The sequence below is a fragment of the Coregonus lavaretus genome, assembly GCF_964263955.1.
Source record: "Coregonus lavaretus genome assembly, chromosome: 28".
Classification (NCBI taxonomy): domain Eukaryota; kingdom Metazoa; phylum Chordata; class Actinopteri; order Salmoniformes; family Salmonidae; genus Coregonus; species Coregonus lavaretus.
In genome coordinates this window covers 7540522-7568483 of record NC_140015.1, presented here as the reverse complement: position 1 = coordinate 7568483, position 27962 = coordinate 7540522, and the positions used below count along the sequence as shown (strand labels likewise).

The 27962-nt window shown below is 42.6% G+C and overlaps 1 protein-coding gene and 1 long non-coding RNA gene across 2 annotated transcripts in view; both read right to left on the bottom strand.

Moving 5' to 3' along the window:
• Positions 1–168: 168 nt before the first annotated feature.
• On the bottom strand, positions 169–4527 carry LOC311103928. Its single transcript, XR_014610124.1, has 4 exons — positions 4321–4527; positions 3341–3541; positions 1770–1894; positions 169–1630 (listed from the first exon to the last, which is right to left on the bottom strand). It is a non-coding gene; the product is annotated as an uncharacterized lncRNA (long non-coding RNA).
• A 2503-nt stretch (positions 4528–7030) lies between these two features.
• Positions 7031–27962, bottom strand: part of LOC311103927 (integrin alpha-3-like) — a 48034-nt gene continuing 27102 nt past the window's right edge. The window contains exons 5-26 of the mRNA XM_084145546.1: positions 24028–24123; positions 23483–23714; positions 23054–23247; positions 21093–21181; positions 20743–20879; positions 20497–20574; positions 20278–20345; positions 11996–12132; positions 11492–11638; positions 11110–11213; positions 10721–10889; positions 10217–10300; positions 10004–10083; positions 9782–9859; positions 9541–9643; positions 9280–9456; positions 8906–9028; positions 8572–8685; positions 8347–8445; positions 8008–8133; positions 7608–7775; positions 7031–7112 (exon numbers count right to left, since the gene is read on the bottom strand). Coding sequence (XP_084001672.1) covers positions 7668–7775; positions 8008–8133; positions 8347–8445; positions 8572–8685; positions 8906–9028; positions 9280–9456; positions 9541–9643; positions 9782–9859; positions 10004–10083; positions 10217–10300; positions 10721–10889; positions 11110–11213; positions 11492–11638; positions 11996–12132; positions 20278–20345; positions 20497–20574; positions 20743–20879; positions 21093–21181; positions 23054–23247; positions 23483–23714; positions 24028–24123 — 2543 coding nt within the window. The 3' untranslated portion in view covers positions 7031–7112; positions 7608–7667. The remainder of the gene's footprint in view (positions 7113–7607; positions 7776–8007; positions 8134–8346; positions 8446–8571; positions 8686–8905; positions 9029–9279; positions 9457–9540; positions 9644–9781; positions 9860–10003; positions 10084–10216; positions 10301–10720; positions 10890–11109; positions 11214–11491; positions 11639–11995; positions 12133–20277; positions 20346–20496; positions 20575–20742; positions 20880–21092; positions 21182–23053; positions 23248–23482; positions 23715–24027; positions 24124–27962) is intronic.

The window sequence follows — 27962 nt, the reverse complement described above, 5'->3', positions numbered from 1 at the left end:
GTTCTCATGAGGATATATTACATATGATATATATATTTTAAATGTACAAATAAACATGTAATAAAACATGTAATTGTGTGGCTGTTACAACCCATCATTAGAATGCTATTCTTGCATTTGTTCAACATAAAAAGGACACAACTTGATGAACAACATATACCAGTATATACAAAAATAAATGCTTTTTATATTTAAGACTCAGCAAAGTCATGACAACTACTGTTTTGGTTCAGTGATTGTATAGGCCTGTAGGCCTACAACTGCTGCTGGTCCTTCAACATGGAATTGCAGAAACGTCTTACATTGAATGAACGTAAAACCAAAATGCAAGAATGCTATACATTGAAATAGCCACTGGGTCTGGTGTTGGAGCGGCCACAATGCATTGAAATAGCCACTGGTTGTGTTTAAGGCGGAGGAGACCTAGAGCTGGCAGGCAGATGGGTGGTGTTTGAGGGCAGAGCGCTAGTGCACTGGAGGACACAGATGGTGAGCAGGTGGATGATGGGCACAGGGGGCCACTGATGCTGACTTGCTTTTTTTGTGTAGTACTCCCAATGTCCATGTGTTATTCCATACACTGAGACATTGAATGGGTTGCCTTCCTGTTCCAGCTGCATGTGCCATGTCCATGCTCTCCTATGGAGCTCTTTGCGGGGCGTGCCCGTCCCCGGCGAAACTTTGCTGTTGGTTCAGGGTTGGTTTTGCCAAAGTTTGATGGTGCGGCTATGAGTTCAGTCTGTTTTCATCTTCTTGAAGCTGGAAACGAAGGATTCTACTGCAGGCCTGAAACTCACAGGATCCTCCCTCATCTTCTTTTTGAGGTCTTCAAAGATCTCCATCCACTCTTCCATTACAGCCATAGTATTAGAATTACAACCATCATTCAGATTACCAAATGAGTTATAGGTATACAGTCTTCAATTGGAGCCCTTCACTTGATATCAGATATGTTGTTGTGACATTGTAGATTTACCTGAGCCGTTTACATCAGAAGCTGGAGCACACTCGATTTCAACGGTGTCCTAAGACACGCTACCACAGTCTAATGTAGGAGGAGAGAATTACAACCATCAAACAACCAGATTGTTAGTCTTCTATATTGCCTGTCAGGGATAATGTTGCGACATTTTGGATTTATTCAGTTATTGAGGAACATACCGAAAACATAGCATTCTGGTGAACATTCTTCTTCATTGCAGTTATCCAGATGCTTGTTAGAATCATCAATCCTCTTCTCTACATGCGATGTACAATTTGTAATGGACAAATGAGGAACACACCTAAAGCATACTATTTCTGGTGATAGCATTTAAATACACTTTATGAATCAGAAGTTCAAGTGTGTCAAGCCACTGACTTGTAGCAGAACTGAAGGTCGGGGCAAATGGAGCGGTCCACAGAGGCATGCACATGGTTGTCTCCATACTCCACTTGCAACTCATATTTGGTCGTTTTTAGAGCTGATGAAGGAGAGTGGCTTATTTCAAACAGCTTTGTCAATTTCTCAATGGTGTCCGCTGACACATCTCTCCTCTTCAGCACCTCAGCACTTGTCAGACTGTGATTGTAGTTGTTCCGTAGACAGACATGAAAGAGGTAACCTGCTTTCATATGGGGATCTGCAGACCTACAATGAATGGGATAAAAATAAGAGAATTTCAAGCTACTTTCTGAAAACAGGAACTTCATAACTATTAGGCCTACTTAATAACTTTGTTTTGTCTTATGATAGTGTGGGTAAATTGTATTGCACTTGTATTACTAACCTTGATTCTCTTTGTTGGGTATGAATGGCCCTCTTCAGGATGAGGTACATTATTGCACCACAACAAGTGTTTTTGGTACTTCTGGCTGAAATGGAGCTTGTATTATGCTGGCATCTTAGGTCCACCTATAGAAGATGTAAATCAAATATTAATTTCAATTGATGTTTTTTTAACATGGGCCAACTTACTCTTTCTTACTCTGATTACGTTTTATTGTAAGTTGTATAGCCTTGGAAGCCCAGGCTTCTCATGTTTCAATAGTCAAGTGAACGATACGGGATTTGGAATGACGACCACACGAGGCTATAGGGCGATTCCTCACAAAACAGGACCAAGATTTTTTGAATTTTCACAAAATGTAACCCATAGAAGGAACCTTTGGAGGAAGGATGGTTGAGCTATATTTGATATGTGTATCTTAAAGCATAATTGAGAAATAATTAATTGAAGTTGGAACATTTGTGACATTTTGGCCTTACCTTTAGGGTGGCAGGTAGCCTAGCGGTTAGAGCGTTGAGCCAGTAACCGAAAGGTTGCTGGTTTGAATACCTGAGCTGTCAAGGTGAAAACTCTGCCGATGTGTCCCTGAGCAAGGCACTTAACCCTAATTTGCCTAAATGTTGCTCCAGGGCCCCATCCTACTATGACCGACTGTAAAACAACACATTTCACTGCATTTTACAATAAAAAAAAACAGTTTTCTTTTTTACATTTACGTCATTTAGCAGACGCTCTTATCCAGAGCGACTTACAAATTTTTCTTTAAGACTCCATAATGTTTAATCTGTATGTGATACAAAGGAAAGGTTGGTGTCATATTAAGCTTTTATGCTTGCTCTGTAATATGAGTAGTATTGAGATTTTAATAAAACATTTTTAACATTAATATTACAAAAATATCGATCTCTGCTAGTTTTAAAGTTATGGCCCATTTTATACAAAGAAATCGGCATTGTAGGCAAACACAGCCCTCTTTTTAATTGTATCATTGCACATCCTGCAAATCACCGGCAGAGGGCGACATTTATATCCACTTTCACCTTCACTGTTAGTAACGCTTACAAATTGGAACTCCAAAACTAGCAGAGATCCCACTCTGGAACTTTGATTTGCCCGTAGAGTAGCCTATATTATGTTCAACGATATATTGAAACATTTGCCGAATCTAAAATGGTAAATTTCCAATACTCTTGTTTATATTTGTCAATATTCATAAATTAATGTAAGTATTTTTGTTATTGAAATCAAAATACTACTCACATTAATGAGCAAGCGGCAACGCTTCATATGAGACACATTTTTGCTTTGTAGCACCTACAGACACATTATGGTGTCTTATGAGGCCTGGGTAAGACCAAAATGTCACAAATGTTCCAATTTCAATTAATTATTTCTCAATTATGCTTTAAGATACAAATGTCAAATATATGTAAAAAAATCCTTCCTCCAAAGGACCCTTCTATGGATTACATTTCGTGAAAATCCCCAAAATCATTGTCCTGTTTTGTTCTAGTTTCATGAGGAATCACCCTGCTATAAGCTGTATGATACATTAGAAGGGAGGAACTTACTCTATACTTGTTACTCCCGTCATCATTGGGATAGGTCTTTGACTTCCTCCAAGTCAAGCCTGATGATCTCTGGAAGTCGTTCAACCACTTGTGGACTTCTTCCTCAGAGCACAGTTTCAACTTCAGGGAGGATCTGAAATGTGTTTCTCCCAGTGGTTGGTATGAGCACAAAGTGTGGTCATAGTAATCAGGCAAGAGAGTCTGTTAGAAAAGATTAGCCAAGTTTGTATCAAATTCTGGTCCACGCACATGCAACGGATATGCACTGCAAGCTGCACGTACATCCAAAGCATGCGCATAGACCAGAGCTAGTCGTCTACTATGTATAACTTCATATACAGTCATTGATGCATTCAGAGAAAGGTTTGCCTGCAATATAGCAACAACTTAACTGTGGTTAGTTACTTAAGTAAAGTATATTGATACCAGTCAGTAAACACACCAGTCACTGCCTCCTTCTCACAAATGATCCAAAAAATATAAAAATTAAATAAAGTTGGTTCAACACAGTGGCGCGTCATTTTCACCCTATGACAACGGGAGGGTTAAAGGCGACAGAGCGCAGACTCAGAGGTAACTTATTGCTATTAACTTGTCGCGCGATAGACCAGATCTACTAGTTAGCTAGCTAACTTTAGCTGTAGCTATTACAAGTCTGTGAATACATGTTTTTTTTTACAGTGTATTGTTATATTTTTGCAATAGGGAGATAGGCCTAGATGTAACAAAGAAATGTTAACAGAGATATGTGGGCGGCAGGTAGCTTAGTGGTTAAGAGCGTTGTGCCAGTAACCGAAAGGTCGCTGGTTCTAATCCCAGAGCCGACTAGGTGAACAATCTGTCGATGTGCCCTTGATCAAGACACTTAACCCTAATTGCTCCTGTAAATCGTTCTGGATAAGAGCGTCTGCTAAATGACTAAAATTATATGATGTTAACTAGCTACCGTTAGCTAACTAGTCAGGCTAACTTGATCCTACCTCCAGAGTGTGTGTGGTCTCCTCTGCGCGGTCACTGTCCACACAGCACAGTTGACACCAAGACAAGGTAATTTCGTGACAATTTTCATAAACTTTCAATATTTCCTCAAAGATCATTTAAGATACCTCTCAATGTAAACAAACTAGTTAGCTCGAACCTCTGACTGGTGAATCACTTCTGGTGAAATGTATGTACGTTGAGCCTTCAAAATAAAGGTCCCCTGTATATCAACTAGCAGTTTTGATTCCAGTGTTATAAATTATAGTGTAGAAAGGACATACAGCATGTAAAAATACTTTAATATAAATGAGAAAAAACAATAATGAATGGAACCATCATGGTTGAGTATATACATACAAATAAGTACAAACAGACAACAGAACAGCGTTAAACTGCACTCAGGCAATTGGCCCCCAATTCCCACGCCACTTACCAGCTGTTAATAACTGTCCTATAGGGAGCTTTGTAGGCTCACACTTGATACGTTTTTTTTAAGCAACCCACATGAAAAAATACCACAGTTTACTATAGATTACTACAGTACTTACTTACTATAGAATACTACAGTACTTGCAATATAATTCTATAGTAAACTGTAGTATACTATACTACACACTTTAGTATCCCTTGATCATGTGTACAACTTACTATAGAATGTTGTAGTATACTGTAAAATACTACAGTAATGTATGTAAAAACACTAGTCTGCAAAAACACTACACTTTTTGAACTACAGTAAATGCTACAGTATTTAAATTGCATATACGTATTCCCTTCCCCCATATCGCGATTTGTGCCACCCATAAATTAGAAACCTACATACCAAATATGGACCATATATTGTGTTCCCTACAGGTTACTATCCATTCAGATCCCAGTCCTACCTACCTATAGGTTATGGAACATTTAGTAGTGCTCTAGTAGGTTTCCTGAAGGAGAAAGCCTCCGCTTCTTTGTAAAAGATAATAAAACAAAAACACTATAGTAAATACTACAGTAATGCCTGCAAAAACACCACAGTACATACTACAGTATACTACAGTCTGCAAAAACACTACATTAACTACTATTTTATATACTACAATATTTATACTATAGTTAACTGTAAATACTACAGTAAACACTACAGTGAATACTACAGTAAAGTCCTCAAAAACGCTTGAGTGAATACCGTAGTATTTATAACATAGTATACTATAGTATTTTTTCATGTGGGAATGCCTACTTTCACTATGTCACATACAAACAAAGACATATACAGTTAACAGCCAAGCACAGTGCTCCCAGTCCCAAATTAATTTGGTGTATGCCATTGATAGTTAGGGGAGAGTTCTGAAATTATAGTCCTACTCTCTATATTTATCATATTATTTGGCAGAATACACACAAACAAAGCAATCAGACAGCGCCCAACCATTAGACCTATTGTTTACAATGCATGTACATTGAACGTTTTGAAATGACCCCAATCTCATGGTTCTCTGTGATTGAAACTTCTCAATGTTCCGTTCTTCTTGGTTGATGAGTGGTAGTAGTGGTTTGGAACACTACTGTGTCAACCACTCTATCAGTTGATCTCTGATCCATTCCTCAGAATTAGGTCACTGGGATTAAACATACTGTACTTTCTATTGGCACATTTACATCCATCACTTAACTTGGGCTCATACAGTATAATACATCAGAAAATGAACTGTAAACAAATCACGTAATAGTTTAAAAGCATAGTTTAAAAATAGTTTTGAAAGCATTTATATTCAAAGCACAGTACACAAAGACAGGACATGTGCAAATATCAGTCTGTTCCATTTGGAAAGATCAAATCAAAAGATGAAAAATAAAGCGCTTTTAGCAAAACTAGTTTCAAATTAGTCTTTTACAATCCACATACAAAAAAGCACATTTACTGTATACAAAACATTCCATGACATAGACTGACCAGGTGAATGCTATGATCCCTTATTGATTTCACTTGTGAAATCCACTTCAATCAGTGTAGATGAAGGGGAGGAGACAGGTTAAAGAAGGATTTTTAAGCCTTGAGACATGGATTGTGTATGTGTGCCATTCAGAGGGTGAATGGGCAAGACAAAATATGAAAGTGCCTTTGAACGGGGTATGGTAGTAGGTGCCAGGCACACCAGTTTGTGTCAAGAACTGCAACGCTGCTGGGTTTTTCACGCTCAACAGTTTCCAGTGTGTATCAAGAATGGTCCACCACCCAAAGGACATCCAGCCAACTTGACACAACTGTGGGAAGCATTGGAGTCAACATGGGCCAGCATCCCTGTGGAACGCTTTCGACACCTTGTGGAGTCCATGCCCCGACGAATTGAGGCTGTTCTGAGGGCAAAATATTAGGAAGGTGATCCTAATGTTTGGTACACTCAGTGTATATTCTTGTTGACATCAAAACAACTAACATTAAAAGTACAATTCTAGAAAATAACATTTTGGTCCAGAGCATTCAATCTTGTACACTATAAGGAATGTGTCAGTCATAACACCATCAGTCCTGTTCCCAATAATGTCCACAAATCCAGACTTGCGCCCAGCCAGTGCATACTGAGATAGAGTTTCTCAATAAGAGTAGTGGGAGTGTTGAAGGCATCAGTCAGTAGTAATGCTGTATTTCAGTCCAGTTTGTGATCCAGTGCTTCTTTTTTTTATTGGGGTTTGGCTCCTCGATGAGGAATCCCTCGTTTACCTGGTAGCGCTCCTCTTTGCCAATCTTCACTCCCTGGTGTGTTGGCGTCATCTTGAAGTGGTTGGGCCGCTTGAAAAATCCACACTGTGGGACGATGGTATACGACACAAAGGGAACATTTGAAAAGTGTAGACTTTGGTATTAGCATGTTCTTATTATAAGTATTTCTACATTGGTGCCACCAGTATCATTATTGGAGGCAATATCAGTCCTACTGTTGTTTTGATACTTTACATCTTTCTAATGTAATCACGGGTATCATGATACATGTGAAATAAATGATAAAATCACCACACAACCAACAGACTCAAGCTCTGCAAAGCTGGCTAGTTAGGGGAAGAGACTAAATAGTTAGCAATGGGAAAATAGTTAAATAAACATATAAAAGTCAATCAGAGAAGTCAAAGCCTCTGAAATGCTGTTTCCCCTGTGGATAGATACTCTTGATTAAGAGAAACCCTTAAAAAATGGTTAATTTGACAGCAAGAAGGAAAGACTGAAGTTAAGGAAAGTCACTGCAAGCTGCAAAAAGCCATTGGAAGCTGCAAGGAGTCACAGACGGAAGGACTATTATTTTACCCAGGAAACCCAGTGCATTGTTCCAGAGGCCCACAGGGGGACCTCCCTCCCCCAGCCTCACTACTCTTCAGTCAGCCTCTCCACCTCCGACGGCTGGGTTTTCATCTCAGCTTTCTGGGCCTTGGCCTCGTACATCTCCCTGGTGCTGGCCCTCCTGAAGAAGCCACACTGAGGAGGGGAAGGCGGTCAGAATAACAAGTCAAACAGGATCCATTGTGGATCCAAAAAGGTGGACCTTTTGAACCAGTGGATAGTAGAAGTCTCGCGGTACCCGTGTCATCTAACAGTTTGCGTGGATTTGTTGTTGGAGGTGAAATTGAATCTCCATTCTCCTCTTGCTGCTAACGTCAGGGCAGGTTATTTGTTCAATTGGACCTAACTGGCAGACCATTATAATTACCTTCCACATGAGGAGGATGATGAAGGCCAGAAGGAGGACCCCAGCGACAGCAGACACAATGATGATCCACAGGGGGACCTGGTACGGAGCCTCCTCCCCCAGATCTGGGTCTATATCCAGGGTGAACTCCACAGGGGATATCAAACAGAGGACATTAACTATGTCTGCATTTACGCTATATGTAAAAACGTATCGTCAATATCGTTATGTATATTCCTCCTCTATCATATATCAACTATCATCATCGTCATCAAACAGCAATCATCATGGAAATGACCTTTAAATTAGTATGGATGTAGCCTAGCTTTTATTATAGTACGAATAGTATGGCGTTATTACCTCTGTGCTCTTAGTGTTCATCCTGATGGTGGGTTTGTCTGTGACCAGTTTCAGTGTGGCCTTGCCATTCACTGTCACCCGCCACGCTTCCCTGTAGTCCTATGGAAACACAACACATATACAGGACTTTATTGGTACACCCATTCCATTCATGTGGATTCACTCTAATGAAGTTGAGGAGAAAGTTCACATTAAGACTAGACCACTGTGCTTTGGTGACTTTACCTCCAGCATGGTGCTGTTCCACACTCTGGCCCTGACAATTATTGTTGCAGTGTTGTTCATGTTGTGGAGAGGGCAGATGAATTTCACACAGTGAGCAGTGCCCGTGACACAGTCCTACAGACAACAGTTGAAAGGGAGTTAGCACCAGAACACCATTTGGGCATACATATTTCAGTTGAGTGCATAATGTGACCGACAGGGTTCAAACCCAGGTCTCCTGCTCACCAGAGGAGAGCATTAGCCCACTAAGCCAAAGCCTGGGCATTGGCTCAGGAAGACAATTCAATGCTTCAGGTCATAGGCTTATGTATAAGATGGTGGGGACGGCCCTCACCAGATTAAAAAACTTCTTGCGAGTTCCCTTCAGATTGAGGGAGGCCTGGGGTTCTCTTGGGTGCCCCTCCTCTGTGGAGCCCTCCTCTCGCCTCCTCCTCCTCCTGGCTTTGCTCTCTGGTAACTATGAGGAAAAGGAGACCAGAGAAAAAGGCACAGACATCATAACTCACAGTGTTATAGTATTGGCAATTAAAAGTAGCTGGTTTTTAGGTGTTATATTGACAACAACTTGATCAACTGTGGACCTGAAGTTGAGATTTCCATCTGAAACCATAACATTAGGAACACATGGACGCTAATATACCAGCTACTGGGATTCTGAATAAACAAAACCCAACTGAAATAGCCCTGATAATACTCCAACAGGTTTACCGTGAGGTTGAGTGGGTTGATGATGTCTCCAGGAGGCACACAGTGAGAGTCTGACGTCCCTTTGGTCTGGATCTCCATCAGGTACAGCAGCCACTTGCCATTGGCTACCTCCCAGGGCCAATCAAACTCCACCTCCAGGTTTCCAAGGTTACCCAGTGGCTTCCCAATAACATTCACCTATGAGGAGAGGAAGATGTTTATTAGGATCTTCAGAGACGCTAGCAAGGATTGATTTCTAAGTTGAAAAAAACTATTTTTTACCTTAAATGTGAACTCTACATGACTTCCAACGTCGCTGGCAGTCTTCATGCCCGATTCTCCCATGACATCCCCACTGAAGTGAGTGCGACCTGTGTACTGGGCACTAGAAGAGAGGCAGTAACACTGAATCAGATCCCTGTGACAAGGTAAACAATTGACCCTTTTACCACATGAAGTATGGTGCTACCTAATGCCTATAATCAAAACATACCCTTAAAATGACTAGAAACCAATAACCTACAGTTCAAAAGACGTCTCTAGTGTATACTCCACCACCATGAGAAGAGGCAGCGGTTGTAGATTGCTCTGTTTACTCAATCTGAGGACAAAGGTAGAGATGCAATTCAATGTCACAGATGATTGTAGCTGGGTATTGAACCACTCCAGAAGCAATGCTGTGATGAGGGATGATGTATGTAGGTAATGACAGTAGGTAGTGTACATAGAAGAGAGGGACATTTACGTGGAGAGCTGCAGTGTGGACCGGATCTCTCTGGTGTCCAGATTGATCTTAGACGTCTCAAAGGTGATCAGGACCTGAGCCTGGAAAAGAGAAGGGGTGGTAGAAATCCACATTTAAAACCCTATATATGGTACCATGCTCCCATCCAGCTTGTATTCTATCCACTGGGGTCCAATAGAAGTAGTGGACAGTACCAGTTTAACTAGAACCTACCCTCTGGTTGCTGGTGAAAGGGTTCCCCAGCTCACACAGTAGAACCATGTCCTCTGCTGAACACTCAATGACTGGGCTGTTGCTCTGTGGAACATAGGCAACCATTTCATGAGGAGAGAGAAGCTGAAGAGGAACTACCGGTAGTCATTTTTGGGACAACAAGCAAGTAATCGTATCTATAAATCCCCAATCAGTCAGGAACCAAAAATATGTGTTTGTTTACTTACCCATAGCTTAGCATTAGCATTGTCGCGTGCAAAACAATGGGAGTGATAGAAGTCCTGTTAGCCTTCTAGCTAATGAGCTCTGTTACACACCACAATAAGAGGCTCCGGGGTGAAGTTTCCCCTAGGTACAGATCTAGGATCAGCTTCCCCACCCTCAATCCTAACCTTAACCATTAGTAGAGAATATGCTAAACTGACCCAAGATCAGCGTCTAGGGGCAAGTTTACCCTATTACACCATAGAGCGACACCAGAGTAGCACAGCATAGCAGGCTTACCTTTGAGCGAACGCCAGAGTAGATCAGCGACGGGGGAATGGTGACATTGAGCATGGCGTTGTGAGCGTCCTCCGCCGGTTGCCCTGGCGACTGGAAGTTGGTCACATCCACGACCAACAGGACCTTCTTGACACTGGCGCTGTACTGGAGGACCTGGTGACCGTCATGGCTGTACAGGGAGATTCACAACAAACACAGAGTTAACAAAGATTAGATTTTCTCTTCGATTTGATGTCTTGGTCACTCTAAAAACAACTTACATTATTCAAAGTCAACCTCTATGGTTTACGTTCCTCTCAAGCCACCAATCATATAGTTGATGACACTTTGAACTATCCCTCCTATACCTCTAGTCATGACCTTTGATCCCTGACCTCTGATGACTGTACCTGGGGAAAGGTGTCTGCTCTTCATTGGTATTGGCAAACTCTGCCTTCATCTGCAGGTTACTCTGGCACTTATTGTCCAGGCCACAGGCCTTCTGGAAGTGAATCTGTGGGAGGGAGGGAGGGAGGGAGGGAGAGGGATAGAGAAAGAGGGGAGGGAGAGAGAGAAGTTAAAAGCAAGTATACTTATTCTCTATAGAGCTAATATTCTTTTCATCCTGCACACTATCAACAAACCCCAGTGTACAAAGCGTGGGCAGTAACTGAAGACTCACACACACAAATAGTGAAGTGGAGATTCTGTGTCAAGGGGAACTTTCAAAACGGTATTATGAGTAGTCACACCTTGGTATCAATCATTCACTCAGTAAACATTAGGTCTAACCTCCTTTTTGACAAGGCTGGCCTTTCCCTCACTGAGCACAGGGAAGGCATCCAGGTTCTGCAGGGACTGCCGGGCTTTGGGATGTCCCTCATGGAGGGACACGTTTAGGGAGAAGACTACGGGCTCCACCTTGTCTCGGATGGGACTCTACAGGACAGACAGCGAGACATGGTTAGGGTAACACACACACAAGTGCTAGCACACCCAATTTACACACACCTACATTGTAATATTGTTGTATGGTGGTATTTTACATTTTGCATTGTAGATATATAGTGGTGTAATAATGTTATATATGATGTACTGTTTTATCTTTTGTTTTATATGTAATGTAAGTGCCTTAATGTGTTTGGACCCCAGGAAGAGTAGTTGCTGCCTTGGCAACAGCTAATGGTATCCCTAATAAATACACTGGTAACCATACAGGGCTTTGACCCTGGAGTAGAATGTAAAACCAAACCCAGTCCAAGGTCACAATAGGTTATGTCAGTGACAGTTCCTTACCACTAGTCCGAGCCTCAGCGTTTTGCATTTGGCAGATGGCATTGACAAGAAGCCAGTGTAGCTGTCCTGGCCGTTGTCTTGGAAACGGACCCGGTGGTTGTGCCGAGTCAGGTCGGCTTCCACAGTGTACTTCACAGCTGAGAGGACATGGGACAAAATGCTACTATACATACTACAGGGAATATCATAACAATTGTTTAATCTAATTCAGTTAATTTATAATTAATTTATTCATTAATTTAGCAGCTTTTATCCCCATTGTTTGAATACAAATGTGGCATCAATCAATAAAAACAATAAGCGCAAGTAGGCTTTGTGTACATTTGAAATCACATGAAACCAACAGCTGTGGTTGCGTACATACTGTATGCCAGACATAAGATTGATTTAGATAATACTATTAGGTACAGTGGGGAGAACAATTATTTGATACACTGCCGATTTTGCAGGTTTTCCTACTTACAAAGCATGTAGAGGTCTGTAAGTTTTATCATAGGTACACTTCAACTGTGAGAGACAGAATCGAAAACAAAAATCCAGAAAATCACATTGTATGATTTATAAGTAATTAATTTGCATTTTATTGCATGACATAAGTATTTGATACATCAGAAAAGCAGAACTTAATATTTGGTACAGAAACCTTTGTTTGCAATTACAGAGATCATACTTTTCCTGTAGGTCTTGACCAGGTTTGCACACACTGCAGCAGGGATTTTGGCCCCCTCCTCCATACAGACCTTCTCCAGATCCTTCAGGTTTCGGGGCTGTTGCTGGGCAATACGGACTTTCAGCTCCCTCCAAAGATTTTCTATTGGGTTCAGGTCTGGAGACTGGCTAGGCCACTCCAGGACCTTGAGATGCTTCTTACGGAACCACTCCTTAGTTGCCCTGGCTGTGTGTCATGCTGGAAGACCCAGCCACGACCCATCTTCAATGCTCTTACTGAGGGAATGAGGTTGTTGGCCAAGATCTCACGATACATGGCCCCATCCATCCTCCCCTCAATACGGTGCAGTCGTCCTGTCCCCTTTGCAGAAAAGCATCCCCAAAGAATGATGTTTCCACCTCCATGCTTCACGGTTGGGATGGTGTTCTTGGGGTTGTACTCATCCTTCTTCTTCCTCCAAACACGGCGAGTGGAGTTTAGACCAAAAAGCTCAATTTTTGTCTCTTCAGACCACATGACCTTCTCCCATTCCTCCTCTGGATCATCCAGATGGTCATTCAATCAATCAATTTTATTTTATATAGCCCTTCTTACATCAGCTAATATCTCGAAGTGCTGTACAGAAACCCAGCCTAAAACCCCAAACAGCTAGTAATGCAGGTGTAGAAGCACGGTGGCTAGGAAAAACTCCCTAGAAAGGCGAAAACCTAGGAAGAAACCTAGAGAGGAACCAGGCTATGAGGGGTGGCCAGTCCTCTTCTGGCTGTGCCGGGTGAAGATTATAACAGAACCATGCCAAGATGTTCAAAAATGTTCATAAGTGACAAGCATGGTCAAATAATAATCAGGAATAAATCTCAGTTGGCTTTTCATAGCCGATCATTAAGAGTTGAAAACAGCAGGTCTGGGACAGGTAGGGGTTCCATAACCGCAGGCAGAACAGTTGAAACTGGAATAGCAGCAAGGCCAGGCGGACTGGGGACAGCAAGGAGTCACCACGGCCGGTAGTCCCGACGTATGGTCCTAGGGCTCAGGTCTCTCAGTTGGCTTTTCATAGCCGATCATTAAGAGTTGAAAACAGCAGGTCTGGGACAGGTAGGGGTTTCGTAACCGCAGGCAGAACAGTTGAAACTGGAATAGCAGCAAGGCCAGGCGGACTGGGGACAGCAAGGTGTCATCATGCCCGGTAGTCCTGACGTATGGTCCTAGGGCTCAGGTTCTCAGAGAGAAAGAGAGAACGAGAGAATTAGAGAGAGCATACTTAAATTCACACAGGACACTGGATAAGACAGGAGAAGTACTCCAGGTATAACCAACTAACCCCAGCCCCCCGACACATAAACTACTGCAGCATAAATACTGGAGGCTGAGACAGGAGCGGTCCGGAGACACTGTGGCCCCATCCGAAGAAACCCCCGGACAGGGCCAAACAGGAAGGATATAACCCCACCCACTCTGCCAAAGCACAGCCCCCGCACCACTAGAGGGATATCCTCAACCACCAACTTACAATCCTGAGACAAGGCCGAGTATAGCCCACAGAGGTCTCCACCACAGCACAAACCAAGGGGGGGGGCGCCAACCCAGACAGGAAGATCACGTCAGTAACTCAACCCACTCAAGTGACGCACCCCTCCCAGGGACGGCATGAAAGAGCACCAGCAAGCCAGTGACTCAGCCCCTGCAACAGGGTTAGAGGCAGAGAACCCCAGTGGAGAGGGGAACCGGCCCGGCAGAGACAGCAAGGGCTGTTCGTTGCTCCAGAGCCTTTCCGTTCACCTTCACACTCCTGGGCCAGACTACACTCAATCATATGACCTACTGAAGAGATAAGTCTTCAGTAAAGACTTAAAGGTTGAGACCGAGTCTGCGTCTCTCACATGGGTAGGCAGACTGTTCCATAAAAATGGAGATCTATAGGAGAAAGCCCTGCCTCCCGCTGTTTGCTTAGAAATTCTAGGGACAATTAGGAGGCCTGCGTCTTGTGACCGTAGCGTACGTATTGGTATGTACGGCAGGACCAACTCGGAAAGATAGGTAGGAGCAAGCCCATGTAACGCTTTATAGGTTAACAGTAAAACCTTGAAATCAGCCCTTGCCTTAACAGGAAGCCAGTGTAGGGAAGCTAGCACTGGAGTAATATGATCAAATTTCTTGGTTCTAGTCAGGATTCTAGCAGCCGTATTTAGCACTAACTGAAGTTTATTTAGTGCTTTATCCGGGTAGCCGGAAAATAGAGCATTGCAGTAGTCTAACCTAGAAGTAACAAATGCATGGATTAATTTTTCTGCATCATTTTTGGACAGAAAATTTCTGATTTTTGCAATGTTACGTAGATGGAAAAAAGCTGTCCTTGAAACAGTCTTGATATGTTCGTCAAAAGAGAGATCAGGGTCAAGAGTAACGCCGAGGTCCTTCACAGTTTTATTTGAGACGACTTTACAACCATCAAGATGAATTGTCAGATTTAACAGAAGATCTCTTTGTTTCTTGGGACCTAGAACAAGCATCTCTGTTTTGTCCGAGTTTAAAAGTAAAAAGTTTTCAGCCATCCACTTCCTTATGTCTGAAACACAGGCTTCTAGCGAGGGCAATTTTGGGGCTTCACCATGTTTCATTGAAATGTACAGCTGTGTGTCATCCGCATAGCAGTGAAAGTTAACATTATGTTTTCGAATAACATCCCCAAGAGGTAAAATATATAGTGAAAACAATAGTGGTCCTAAAACGGAACCTTGAGGAACACCGAAATGTACAGTTGATTTGTCGGAGGACAGACCATTCACAGAGACAAACTGATATCTTTCCGACAGGTAAGATCTAAACCAGGCCAGAACTTGTCCGTGTAGACCAATTTGGGTTTCCAGTCTCTCCAAAAGAATGTGGTGATCGATGGTGTCAAAGGCAGCACTAAGGTCTAGTAGCACGAGGACAGATGCAGAGCCTCGGTCTGACGCCATTAAAAGGTCATTTACCACCTTCACAAGTGCAGTCTCAGTGCTATGATGGGGTCTAAAACCAGACTGAAGCATTTCGTATACATTGTTTGTCTTCAGAAAGGCAGTGAGTTGCTGCGCAACAGCTTTTTCTAAAATTTTTGAGAGGAATGGAAGATTCGATATAGGCCGATAGTTTTTTATATTTTCCGGGTCAAGGTTTGGCTTTTTCAAGAGAGGCTTTATCACTGCCACTTTTAGTGAGTTTGGTACACATCCGGTGGATAGAGAGCTGTTTATTATGTTCAACATAGGAGGGCCAAGCACAGGAAGCAGCTCCTTCAGCAGTTTAGTAGGAATAGGATCCAGTATGCAGCTTGAAGGTTTAGAGGCCATGATTATTTTCATCATTGTGTCAAGAGATATAGTACTAAAACACTTAAGTGTCTCTCCCGATCCCAGGCCCTCGCAGAGCTGTGCAGATCCAGGACAGCTAAGCCCTGGAGGAATACGCAGATTCAAAGAGGAGTCCGTAATTTGCTTTCTAATGGTCATGATCTTTTCCTCAAAGAAGTTCATGAATTTATTACTGCTGAAGTGAAAGCCATCCTCTCTTGGGGAATGCTGCTTTTTAGTTAGCTTTGCAACAGTATCAAAAAGAAATTTTGGATTATTCTTATTTTCCTCGATTAAGTTGGAAAAGTAGGATGATCGAGCAGCAGTGAGGGCTCTTCGGTACTGCACGGTACTGTCTTTCCAAGCTAGTCGGAAGACTTCCAGTTTGGTGTGGCGCCATTTCCGTTCCAATTTCCTGGAAGCTTGCTTCAAAGCTCGGGTATTTTCTGTATACCAGGGAGCTAGTTTCTTATGACAAATGTTTTTCGTTTTTAGGGGTGCAACTGCATCTAGGGTATTGCGCAAGGTTAAATTGAGTTCCTCAGTTAAGTGGTTAACTGATTTTTGTCCTCTGACGTCCTTGGGTAGGCAGAAGGAGTCTGGAAGGGCATCAAGGAATTTTTGTGTTGTCTGAGAATTTATAGCACGACTTTTGATGCTCCTTGGTTGGGGTCTGAGCAGATTATTTGTTGCGATTGCAAACGTAATAAAATGGTGGTCCGATAGTCCAGGATTTTGTGGAAAAACATTAAGATCTACAACATTTATTCCATGGGACAAAACTAGGTCCAGAGTATGACTGTGGCAGTGAGTAGGTCCAGAGACATGTTGGACAAAACCCACTGAGTCGATGATGGCTCCGAAAGACTTTTGGAGTGGGTCTGTGGACTTCTCCATGTGAATATTAAAATCACCAAAAATTAGAATATGATCTGCTATGACTACAAGGTCTGATAGGAATTCAGGAAACTCAGAGAGGAACGCTGTATATGGCCCAGGAGGCCTGTAAACAGTAGCTATAAAAAGTGATTGAGTAGGCTGCATAGATTTCATGACTAGAAGCTCAAAAGATGAAAACGCCATTTTTTTTTTTGTAAATTGAAATTTGCTATCGTAAATGTTAGCAACACCTCCGCCCTTGCGGGATGCACGGGGAATATGGTCACTAGTGTAACCAGGAGGTGAGGCCTCATTTAACACAGCAAATTCATCAGGCTTAAGCCATGTTTCAGTCAGGCCAATCACATCAAGATTATGATCAGTGATTAGTTCATTGACTATGACTGCCTTTGAAGTGAGGGATCTAACATTAAGTAACCCTATTTTGAGATGTGAGGTATCACGATCTCTTTCAATAATGGCAGGAATGGAGGAGGTCTTTATCCTAATAAGATTGCTAGGGTGAACACCGCCATGTTTAGTTTTGCCCAACCTAGGTCGAGGCACAGACACAGTCTCAATGGGTATGGCTGAGCTGACTACACTGACTATGCTATTGGCAGACTCCACTAAGCTGGCAGGTTGGCTAACAGCCTGCTGCCTGGCCTGCACCCTATTTCACTGTGGGGCTAGAGGAGTTAGAGCCCTATCTATGTTGGTAGATAAGAGGAGAGCACCCCTCCAGCTAGGATGGAGTCCGTCACTCCTCAGCAGGTCAGGCTTGGTCCTGTTTGTGGGTGAGTCCCAGAAAGAGGGCCAATTATCCACAAATGTTATCTTTTGGGAGGGGCAGAAAACAGTTTTCAACCAGCGATTGAGTGCTGAGACTCTGCTGTAGAGCTCGTCACTTCCCCTAACTGGGAGGGGGCCAGAGACAATTACTCGATGCCGACACATCTTTCTAGCTAATTTACACACTGAAGCTATGTTGCACTTGGTGACCTCTGACTGTTTCATCCTAACATCGTTGGTGCCGACGTGGATAACAATATCTCTATACTCTCTACACTCGCCAGTTTTAGCTTTAGCCAGCACCATCTTTAGATTAGCCTTAACGTCGGTAGCCCTGCCCCCTGGTAAACAGTGTATGATCGCTGGGTGATTCGTTTTAAGTCTAATACTGCGGGTAATGGAGTCGCCAATGACTAGGGTTTTCAATTTGTCAGAGCTAATGGTGGGAGCCTTCGGCGTCTCAGACCCCGTAACGGGAGGAGTAGAGACAAGAGAAGACTCAGACTCAGACTCCGACTCGCTACATAATGGGGAAAACCGGTTGAAGGTTTCTGTCGGCTGAATGAGCGACACCGGTTGAGCATTCCAACAGTATTTCCCTCCAGAAGCCATGAGAAAGTTGTCCGGCTGCGGGGACTGTGCGGGGGGATTTATACTAACGTTACTGTCTGTACTTACTGGTGGCACAGACGCTGTTTCTTCCTTTCCTACACTGAAATTACCCTTGCCTAACAATTGCGTCTGAAGCTGGGCTTGTAGCACAGCTATTCTCGCCGTAAGGCGATCGTTCTCCTGTATATTATGAGTACAGCGACTGCAATTAGAAGACATCATGTTAATGTTACTACTTAGCTTCGGCTGTTGAAGATGTTGACGAACCATGTCCAGATAAAGCGTCCGGAGTGAAAAAGTTGAATAAGGGAAAAAAGTTGCGATGGAAAAATGGAAAATAAAGTAAAATTGGCAGCTAAAACGCACAGGAAAATGACTCTTCTGTCTCGGGATAAAACGTCCGGGGTGAAAAAGTTTAACGAAAAAAGATGAGTGAGGACAAAACTAAAAAGTTGGTAAATTTGTTGAACACAGAGATTGATTAAACGTTTATTAAAAGTAAAACGTGAATAGTTTGGCAGGTAGCCAAGTAGCAACAAGCAGCACGGAGACAATGCGGAAGCGAGACGGAAGTCACGTGTCAGTTCAATTCAAACCGCAGACGGGCCTGGACATGCGCTGGCTTGAGCAGGGGGACCTTGCGTGCGCTGCAGGATTTTAATCCATGACGGCATAGTGTGTTACTAATGGTTTTCTTTGAGACTGTGGTCCCAGCTCTCTTCAGGTCATTGACCAGGTCCTGCCGTGTAGTTCTGGGCTGATTCCTCACTTTCCTCATGATCATTGATGCCCCACGAGGTGAGATCTTGCATGGAGCCCCAGACCGAGGGTGATTGACCGTCATCTTGAACTTCTTCCATTTTCTAATAATTGCGCCAACAGTTGTTGCCTTCTCACCAAGCTTCTTGCCTATTGTCCTGTAGCCCATCCCAGCCTTGTGCAGGTCTACAATTTTATCCCTGATGTCCTTACACAGCTCTCTGGTCTTGGCCATTGTGGAGAGGTTGGAGTCTGTTTGATTGAGTGTGTGGACAGGTGTCTTTTATACAGGTAATGAGTTCAAACAGGTGCAGTTAATACAGGTAATGAGTGGAGAACAGGAGGGCTTCTTAAAGAAAAACTAACAGGTCTGTGAGAGCCGGAATTCTTACTGGTTGGTAGGTGATCAAATACTTATGTCATGCAATAAAATGCAAATTAATTACTTAAAAACATACAATGTGATTTTCTGGATTTTGTTTTAGATTCCGTCTCTCACAGTTGAAGTGTACCTATGATAAAAACTACATACCTCTACATGCTTTGTAAGTAGGAAAAAATCGGCAGTGTATCAAATACTTGTTCTCCCCACTGTATCTGTCATTTGATTTATGATTTTGGCCACAAAAGAAAGGGGACCAAGCCAGTGATGTCATAAAAAACATCATTTTAGAGATGTTATGCGTGTGTTTCTTGACAAGCTCATAGGTTCAAGGGTAACAATGGTGGAGTTCGTTTTGCATGGCCCGGTGCCCCGGGTGGGTGGAGATTTCACTTAAGGACCAATGGAATGGTCTAGAATTAGTGAAGTCCGCCCACCCGGGGCACGGGGCCATGCAAAGCGAACTCCACCAATGTCTTGCTAATTTACACCCTCCCCCTTTTGATGAACAACCTGCGCTAATTGTCTGGACCATCTTGCCAATCAATCACTTTCACCAATTAGTTAATAGCTAGGCACAAATGAAACCAGCAGTCACCATGGCCATTTAGGACTCATGTTAACGTGATGCATCCTTGGCTTACAATTGTACCTTGGGGAGAAATAAACTGTATTGAATTGAAATCAACTGAACCAAATTGAATTGAATGGACTGAATTGAATTCCATTAGCTTAGGAAATGACATTCATACATGTTGGCAATCTTGTCATAAGATCACGTGAATAACTGAAATAGCGGTGTTAGTGTTAGAGCAGTGGTCATCTAATAACAATGTTGTAACAGAACCACACTCACTGACGTTCTTCCCGAAGTCCTTGTCCCCAGTGCTCAGTGTGTAGGAGAAACAGACCTCCACCGCCACACTGCCAACATAGAAAAACATCCTCAAATGGTCAGGGATTCCCTATTTAGGGCCATAAGATGGGTTTAATCACTATTGCTGAAACATTGAGTATCCTCAAGCATTGAAAAGAGAATTATGTCCAAATCAATGAATACAAAATAAAATCTGACCAGTTGTCGCAGTCTTTAGGGTCCACAATCTCTGGTGTCACTTCAAGAGTTTTGATGAGGTGAATGACTGGGCGAGCCCTGATCAAATAGATAACATGAACATACACCATACATCATGGATTATGGTTGATACAATAGGTTTGCTGTGCATTAAACAATATGTCTGGTCGAGGGATGAGAACTGAGATGGCCGAAAACACAATATACATGTAAATGCAACAACAGATCCTTATTGTGATTAGCTACCTCAGTAAGGCTACGCGGTCGTCCAGTGAGCCGACCACCATGTCGGGGTAGCGGTTCTCATCCACATCCAGCCCTCCGTTGATGGAGTAGCCAAACGTCTTGAACCCACCTCCAGCTATATCCTCCCCCTCAATCACCTGAGAAGAGGGAGGTCAATACAACAACCAGATGTTGTAACAGAAATCGCTCCTCATCTGTTCAACTCTGCAGCTCTCCTCACCATGAGCCCCATAGGATGAAGTTACCCGTAGATGCTGATCTGAGGTCAGTTTTACATTGGAATACCCTTATGGCGAGGTGAGGAGTTAGGGAGGATCCTAGATCCTGTGCCTAAGGGTGTGTTTCCATACCTGACTGGGTTCCTGAGAGATGCCCTGAGCACTGCCTGTCCAGATGAACACCCTGCCTGTTCCATGGAACGGAGCACCTACCGCAAAATCTAGGAGGGGAGAGAAAGAGAGAGATTATAGGCCGTGTCTCCAACAAAGTTCTCCAAAAGCCTTGTTCCATCACTGAGGGTCAGCAATGTTCTATACATTTAATGTCAGCACTCAGCACTGAGCCAATACTGAGTGAGAGTCAAATGTTTTCAAAATCCCATTCAAACAGCTTTGATTCATGTCAGAAAGGCACATGATAGATTTGCAATACCAGTGTCATAGACATTATGAGAGATTAAAGGTCTAATGCAGCCGTTTTTATCTCAATATCAAATCATTTCTGGGTAACATTTAAGTACCTTACTGTGATTGTTTTTCATTTTGTTAGGACTGTCTAGGTGTGGTCTGAGTGGGGAGGGGAAAACTGAAAACTAGCTGTTTTTGGTATTGAGGTTTGGAATGCTCTTTCTTATGTAAGGGATAAATGCCGAAGTTCTGTGCTTTACCTTGGAAATATGAATGACCCAGCGAAGTAAATTTTTCCAAAATTATGTACAGAACGGAGGTGTTTATCCCGCTTATACCACAGTTGCCAAAGAAAACAATACTAAAGCACACATTTACCGGTAGAAATAATTTGTTGTTGTTGTTGATATTTCCATCTTTATAAGATAATTCATAATTTATCATCTTTTGGTTTGTTCGATTAGTTCGATATTTATGGCCACGACCCAGTTGTTTGTTCTATATGTTCCGTTGTTGCCATGCTCACTGGCAACGTTATTGTCCCTTGCTTGCTAGATAATGTAGCCAACTAGCTACGGCTAACACAGTCACAACCTCTGCAGCCAAAATAACAGCAAAGTAGCTGCATTTGCGTTTGTTTAAGCTGTTTTCTATTGACATTAATTTGGATACATCCATAACGTTGAGCTGATGATGCCCGATTTTGCCTGGCATAGCTAGAAAAGTTGTCCTTCTCATCAGGACACCTAACACTGTTCATTGCGAAGAGATCGCATTGCATATCAAACACTAGGCTAGAAACTATCTAAATAGTTAGTTGCTAGCAAACCTGCCAATATGACAACCAAATTCAAAAATACCAGTTGCTGAAAACAGCTGATCAAACTAGAAACGTGTGGGAGGATTTGACAGCATAGCGGCACTTGCGTCGTGACTGCAACATAGGGACTGGAGAAATTCATGTTCATCACTCACCACGTTAGGTTATCAGATGCTGCAAAAAAAGATGTCTCTGCAAAAACAAATCAATGCTTGCTAAGTTCTTCCTCGTTGGGCCTGCGTTTACAATGTATCCAATTTCGGTTTGTGTGCTTCTTGGTTTAGCTGTCTGTACAAGTACGGTCTGCATGTGTAGACACATATTGCGTCATGATTGCAAGGTGCCCCGATATATTTTCCAACTTTCCCGATATATTTTCCAACTGTCCCGCTATCTGGTTTTAATGTCCATTCTAGAATGCCCTTCTAACCAATCAGAAACGAGTATTCAACAATGCTGTGGTATAATGGTCTATTAACAAATGTATAACCTGGTGATGTCACCAGGCAGGTCAAAACTCCATCCCACCAAAACAGGCTGAAATTCCAAGGCAGTCTTTCCAAACAGCTCCTACACTAAAAGTGCATTATCATAATTTTCACAATTTCACAGTATTATTCCAGCCTCATAGAGTGGAAGTATATATAAATCATGTTTTTGACTGCACTGGGCCTTTAACTACTTCCTATCCTAGGTACAGTATGTTTGCAGACATTATTAATAAGTGGAATTCAATTTCGTTTTTTACATTTAAGATCCTGTTAAAACCACAAGAGGGAGCCACCACCACATAACTTTTAAGAAACAGATTCAACCCCAGTTTCTTTATAAGTGTGAGAAAAGTGTTGTTTATTAAAAAATTTACCTTGAAAGCCATCTTGGTTGACATCTCCAATGGCAGCCACAGCCATTCCAAACGCAGAGTCTCTAGGGCCTCGGAGTATGATGCTGGAGCTCTGCCGGAAGGAGCCGTTCTCATTCATATAGACGTACACTGCTCCACCAAGCTCCTTCTTCCGATCAAAATAGAACGGGGCTCCGACGATCAGATCATTCCAACTACGAAAATGTGCAAACAAAGAAAGTGTGGTTTCATTGACAGGGTTAGTAACTAACAGGGTTCGGTCAATAATATTTTAATTAAGTCAATTCACGAAGAATTGATATTGCAATTAAATTAATTCCTAAATAAGCAATATCAATGATCTAAAACAAGTTACTTATGTCCCATGGGGATTAAGAGGAGTAAGTAAGTAAGTAAGTAAGTAAGACGAAGTTACAATCCATACTGTACCCATCATTGTTGAGGTCTGCCACGGCTAGGGAGTTCCCAAAGTAGGACCCCATCTGCTCGCCTCGCAGGGTGAGGTAGGGTTTCAGCTGGTCCCTGTCCCCTGACCCTGACTTCTCCTTCACAGTCAGAATGACCGAGCCTTTGGCATCATCCTTGTTATCCTTAGGAGCCCCTGTCACCACTGTGTCCTGGTCCTGGCTGAGGAGGCCTCGGCCCTCTGCCACCGAGTAGCCTGGGGCACAACAACAACAAACAACATACTATTACTAACTTACGTGATCTGATCTTAATCTTAAGAAATTGTTCGTAAAGTAGAGAATCATGCACATGCGCAGAAGGTACGGTTGTTTAGCTATCGGGAAGAGGCATCTAGAAAATCTGGCCATGCAGCCACTCTGTACTAACTACTAGATACTGACATACTAACAACATAGGTTAACTGACAACAGAAACCACACACTGCATTTTCACTGTTTACTTTAAAACCGGGTTCAATTCAAATCTGTTTCTAGAAGTTTTGTGGGTAACGCAAGACGAAATTGTACCTATGTAAATGTGCCGTCGATTATTAAAGTTGGGGAAGCTGCTTCTCTTGGTGTCATAGATGACCTTTGGGTTCATCCAGGAGACATGAACATTGCCTGAAAGAGAAGCAGAACAACACATTGACATTTTAGAACAAAATATAAATTACCACAATAACGGGCACAATTAGCATGACAATGACCATATGTGTTGACTATACCGCACACACAGACCAGGCTAACATACAGTCATGACCAAAATTATTGGCACCCTTGATAAAGTATATTAAATAATACAGGGAGATCCACTTGCGGCCAAGTTTCAGCCTCCTGGCAGAGGCAACCAGGTTTTTGGATAACAGTTTTGTGGTACTGGGTAAAGGTCATGATGCCGTTGACCTTAACAAGGGCCCCAGGACCAGTAGAAGCAATATAACCCCATAACATTAAAGATCCATCACCATATCTTACAGTAGGTATGGGGTTCTGGTCTGTATATGCATCTTTCTTTCGACGATAAACCCACCACTGGTGTTTGTGGCCAAAGAGCTCTATTTTCATGTCATCTGACTATAGCACCGGTTCCAATCCAAGTGCCAATGCAGTTTAGCAAACTCCAGGGCTCCATACTTGCGAACATGATAAAAAATGTAAGTTTTAGTTTAAGCATCAGCCAGATAAAATCATTGACGTAGTTGTCCGTGATCAAAGGCTACATGTTAGCTGTTCATATCACATAACCTGGTACATTTAGCCAAAAGCTAACCCTCACCAGGTGGCCAGGATTATTTCTTGTAACAAATTTCGTATCAGCCTATCAAAGATCTTTAACTTTTTCTCTACACACCAATGGCATTTCTTAAAATAGGTTAACTTGGCCAACAGAGGGATATATTTAATCCTGTAAATTCAAGGTTTAATTTAGTTCCCCTTCACTTGGTCTGTCTCAAGTGTAGAGTACCAATATTGCATGATCATCGCATCTATGACTAGGGTGTTACTACATTTGCACACACTGTATATAGATTTTCTATTGTGTTTTTCTATTGTGTTTTTGACTGTACGTTTTGTTTATCCTATATGTAACTCTGTGTTGTTGTTGTTTTTATCTCACTACTTTGCTTTATCTTGGCCAGGTCGCAGTTGTAAATGAGAACTTGTTCTCAACTGGCTTACCTGGTTAAATAAAGGTGAAATAAAATAAATAAATAGACTGACTAATGTTACCAATTCATAAGACTCACTTTCGCATATACACTGAGTGTACAAAACATTAAGGACACTTTCCTAATATTGCCCCTGCTAGCCCCTGTTGACCCCAAGGCTTCCCACAGTTGTGTTAAGTTGGCTGGATGTCCTTTGGGTGATGGGCATTCTTGACACACAATGTAAACTGTTGAGCGTGAAAAACCCAGCAGCCTTGCAGTTCTTGACACAAACCAGTGTGCCTGGCACCTACTACCATACCCCATTCAAAGGCACTTAAATCTTTTGTCTTGCCCATAAACCCTCTGAATGGCACACATTCACAGTCCATGTCTCAATTGTCTCGAGGCTTAAAAATACTTATTTAACCTGTCTCCTCCCCTTCATCTACACTGATTGAAGTGGATTTAACAAGTGACATCAATAAGGGATCATAGCTTTCACCTGGATTCACCTGGTCAGTCTACACTACATGACCAAAAGTATGTGGACACCTGCTCGTCGAACATGTCATTCCAAAATCATGGGCATTAATATGGAGTCGGTCCCCCTTTGCTGCTATAACAGCCTCCACTCTTCTGGGAAGGAATTCCACTAGATGTTGGAACATTGCTGCAGGGACTTGCTTCCATTCAGCCACAAGAGCATTAGTGAGGTCGGACACTGATGTTGGGCGATTAAGCCTGGCTTGCAGTCGGCGTTCCAATTAATCCCAATGGTGTTCGAAGGGGTTGAGGTCAGGGCTCTGTGCAGGCCAGTTAAGTTCTTCCACACCGATCTCGACAAACCATTTCTGTATGGACCTTGCTTTGTGCACAGGGGCATTGTCATGCTGAAACAGGAAAGGGCCTTCCCCAAACTGTTGCCACAAAGTTGGAAGAACAGAATTGTCTAGAATGTCATTGTATGCTGTAGCGTTAAGATTTATCTTCACTGGAATTAAGGGGCCTAGCCCAAACCATGAAAAACAGCCCCAGACCATTATTCCTCCTCCACCAAACTTTACAGTTGGCACTCTGCATTCGGGCAGGTAGCATTCTCCTGGCATCCGCCAAACCCAGATTCGTCCGTCCGACTGCCAGATGGTGAAGTGCCAGAGAACGCGTTTCCACTGCTCCAGAGTCCAATGGCGGCGAGCTTTACACCACTCCAGCCAACACTTGGCATTGCGCATGGTGATCTTAGGCTTGTGTGCGGCTGCACGGCCATGGAAACCCATTTCATTAAGCTCCTGACGAACAGTTCTTGTGCTGACATTGCTTCCAGAGGCAGTTTGGAACTCGGTAGTGAGCATTGCAACTGAGGACAGACAATTTCTACGCGCTTCAGCACTCGGTGGTCCCGTTCTGTGAGCTTGTGTGGCCTACCACTTCGCGGCTGAGCCGTTGTTGCTCCTAGACGTTTCCACTTCACAATAACAGCACTTACAGTTGACCGGGGCAGCTCTAGCAGGGCAAAAAGTTGATGAACTGACTTGTTGGAAAGGTGGCATCCTATGACAGTGCCACGTTGAAAGTCACTGAGCTCTTCAGTAAGGCCATTCTACTGCCAATGTTTGTCTATGGAGATTGCATGGCGGTGTACTCCATTTTATACACCTGTCAGCAACGGGTGTGGCTGAAATAGCCAAATCCACTAATTTGAAGGGGTTTCCACATAGTTTTGTATATATAGTGAATGTCATTGAAAGAGCAAATGTCCTTAATGTTTTGTACACTCAGTGTATAACTATATCCCACATGTGCTTTTACGGAGAAATGATAAAGGAGGTCTATACAACATTCAGGTTTATCTTACATTGTTAAAAAAAAGTTGAAGAGCCTTATGGCCTTGCCAAATAGCTGTCGTGTAGCGCAATCATCATTGCTTTCCTGGTGGCACACACTGCTAAAAAACTCGAAAACGACAGTGTTCATTCACTGTGGGTTTGAGCCCCCTTTGCTTCAAGCACTGTTCACTGTTCTCTGCTGGTCAAAGTGGGTGATAATAATAATGTATAGAAAACATTGTACATGTAAGTGTAGGCCTACACGTCTATGTAATATAGCCTAACTATAGTATGTGTCGGTCTGCAAGAGGGACTCCAACAAGAAGCTCCTCATTAAATGTATTCGTAATCTTCATTTAAAAGGTTTAGGCTGCACTTCTCTTCACAACATGCTAACACAATCAATTGTATTATCCATTTCAAGGGAAAAAAAGATATCTCAGTTGGGATTCAAACTTGCTGCAAACGGCGATAATCACCAGGACCCAGGCTTGCAACACTGTGAGCTAATCGTCCAGTTGAAAATTGGTGCGTGTTTTAGTAACTTTAATTAGGAGATGGTGCAGCGTGCTGTTAAGGACATTATATCACGTCCAAATAGGTCGATGATTTTAATTAGCTGATACGGAATTTGAACCGGATTTAATCACAGCCACCTGGTGAGATTAGCATAGGGCTTTTTTTTGTACCAGATTTTTGTTTATAAAGCCGTCCTGCAGAAAATTCAGCCGTACCTGACTTCATTGTTAACATATAGAAGTATGAGATTCTAGACACGGTCTTAGGTAAATCTGCTCTGTTTTGCACCTTGCTTGTGGGATGATCTCAACAACTCTCTAGAATTGGATGAATTGGTGCCTCTAGGGCAATTCAAAAGGCTGATTGAGGTCCTTTTTACTGAAAAATGTGTTTGTTTTCTATTTTTGTGTTTTGCTTTCCGTATATTGATGTGTATATTGATGTGTAAAGTGTACTGATGTGT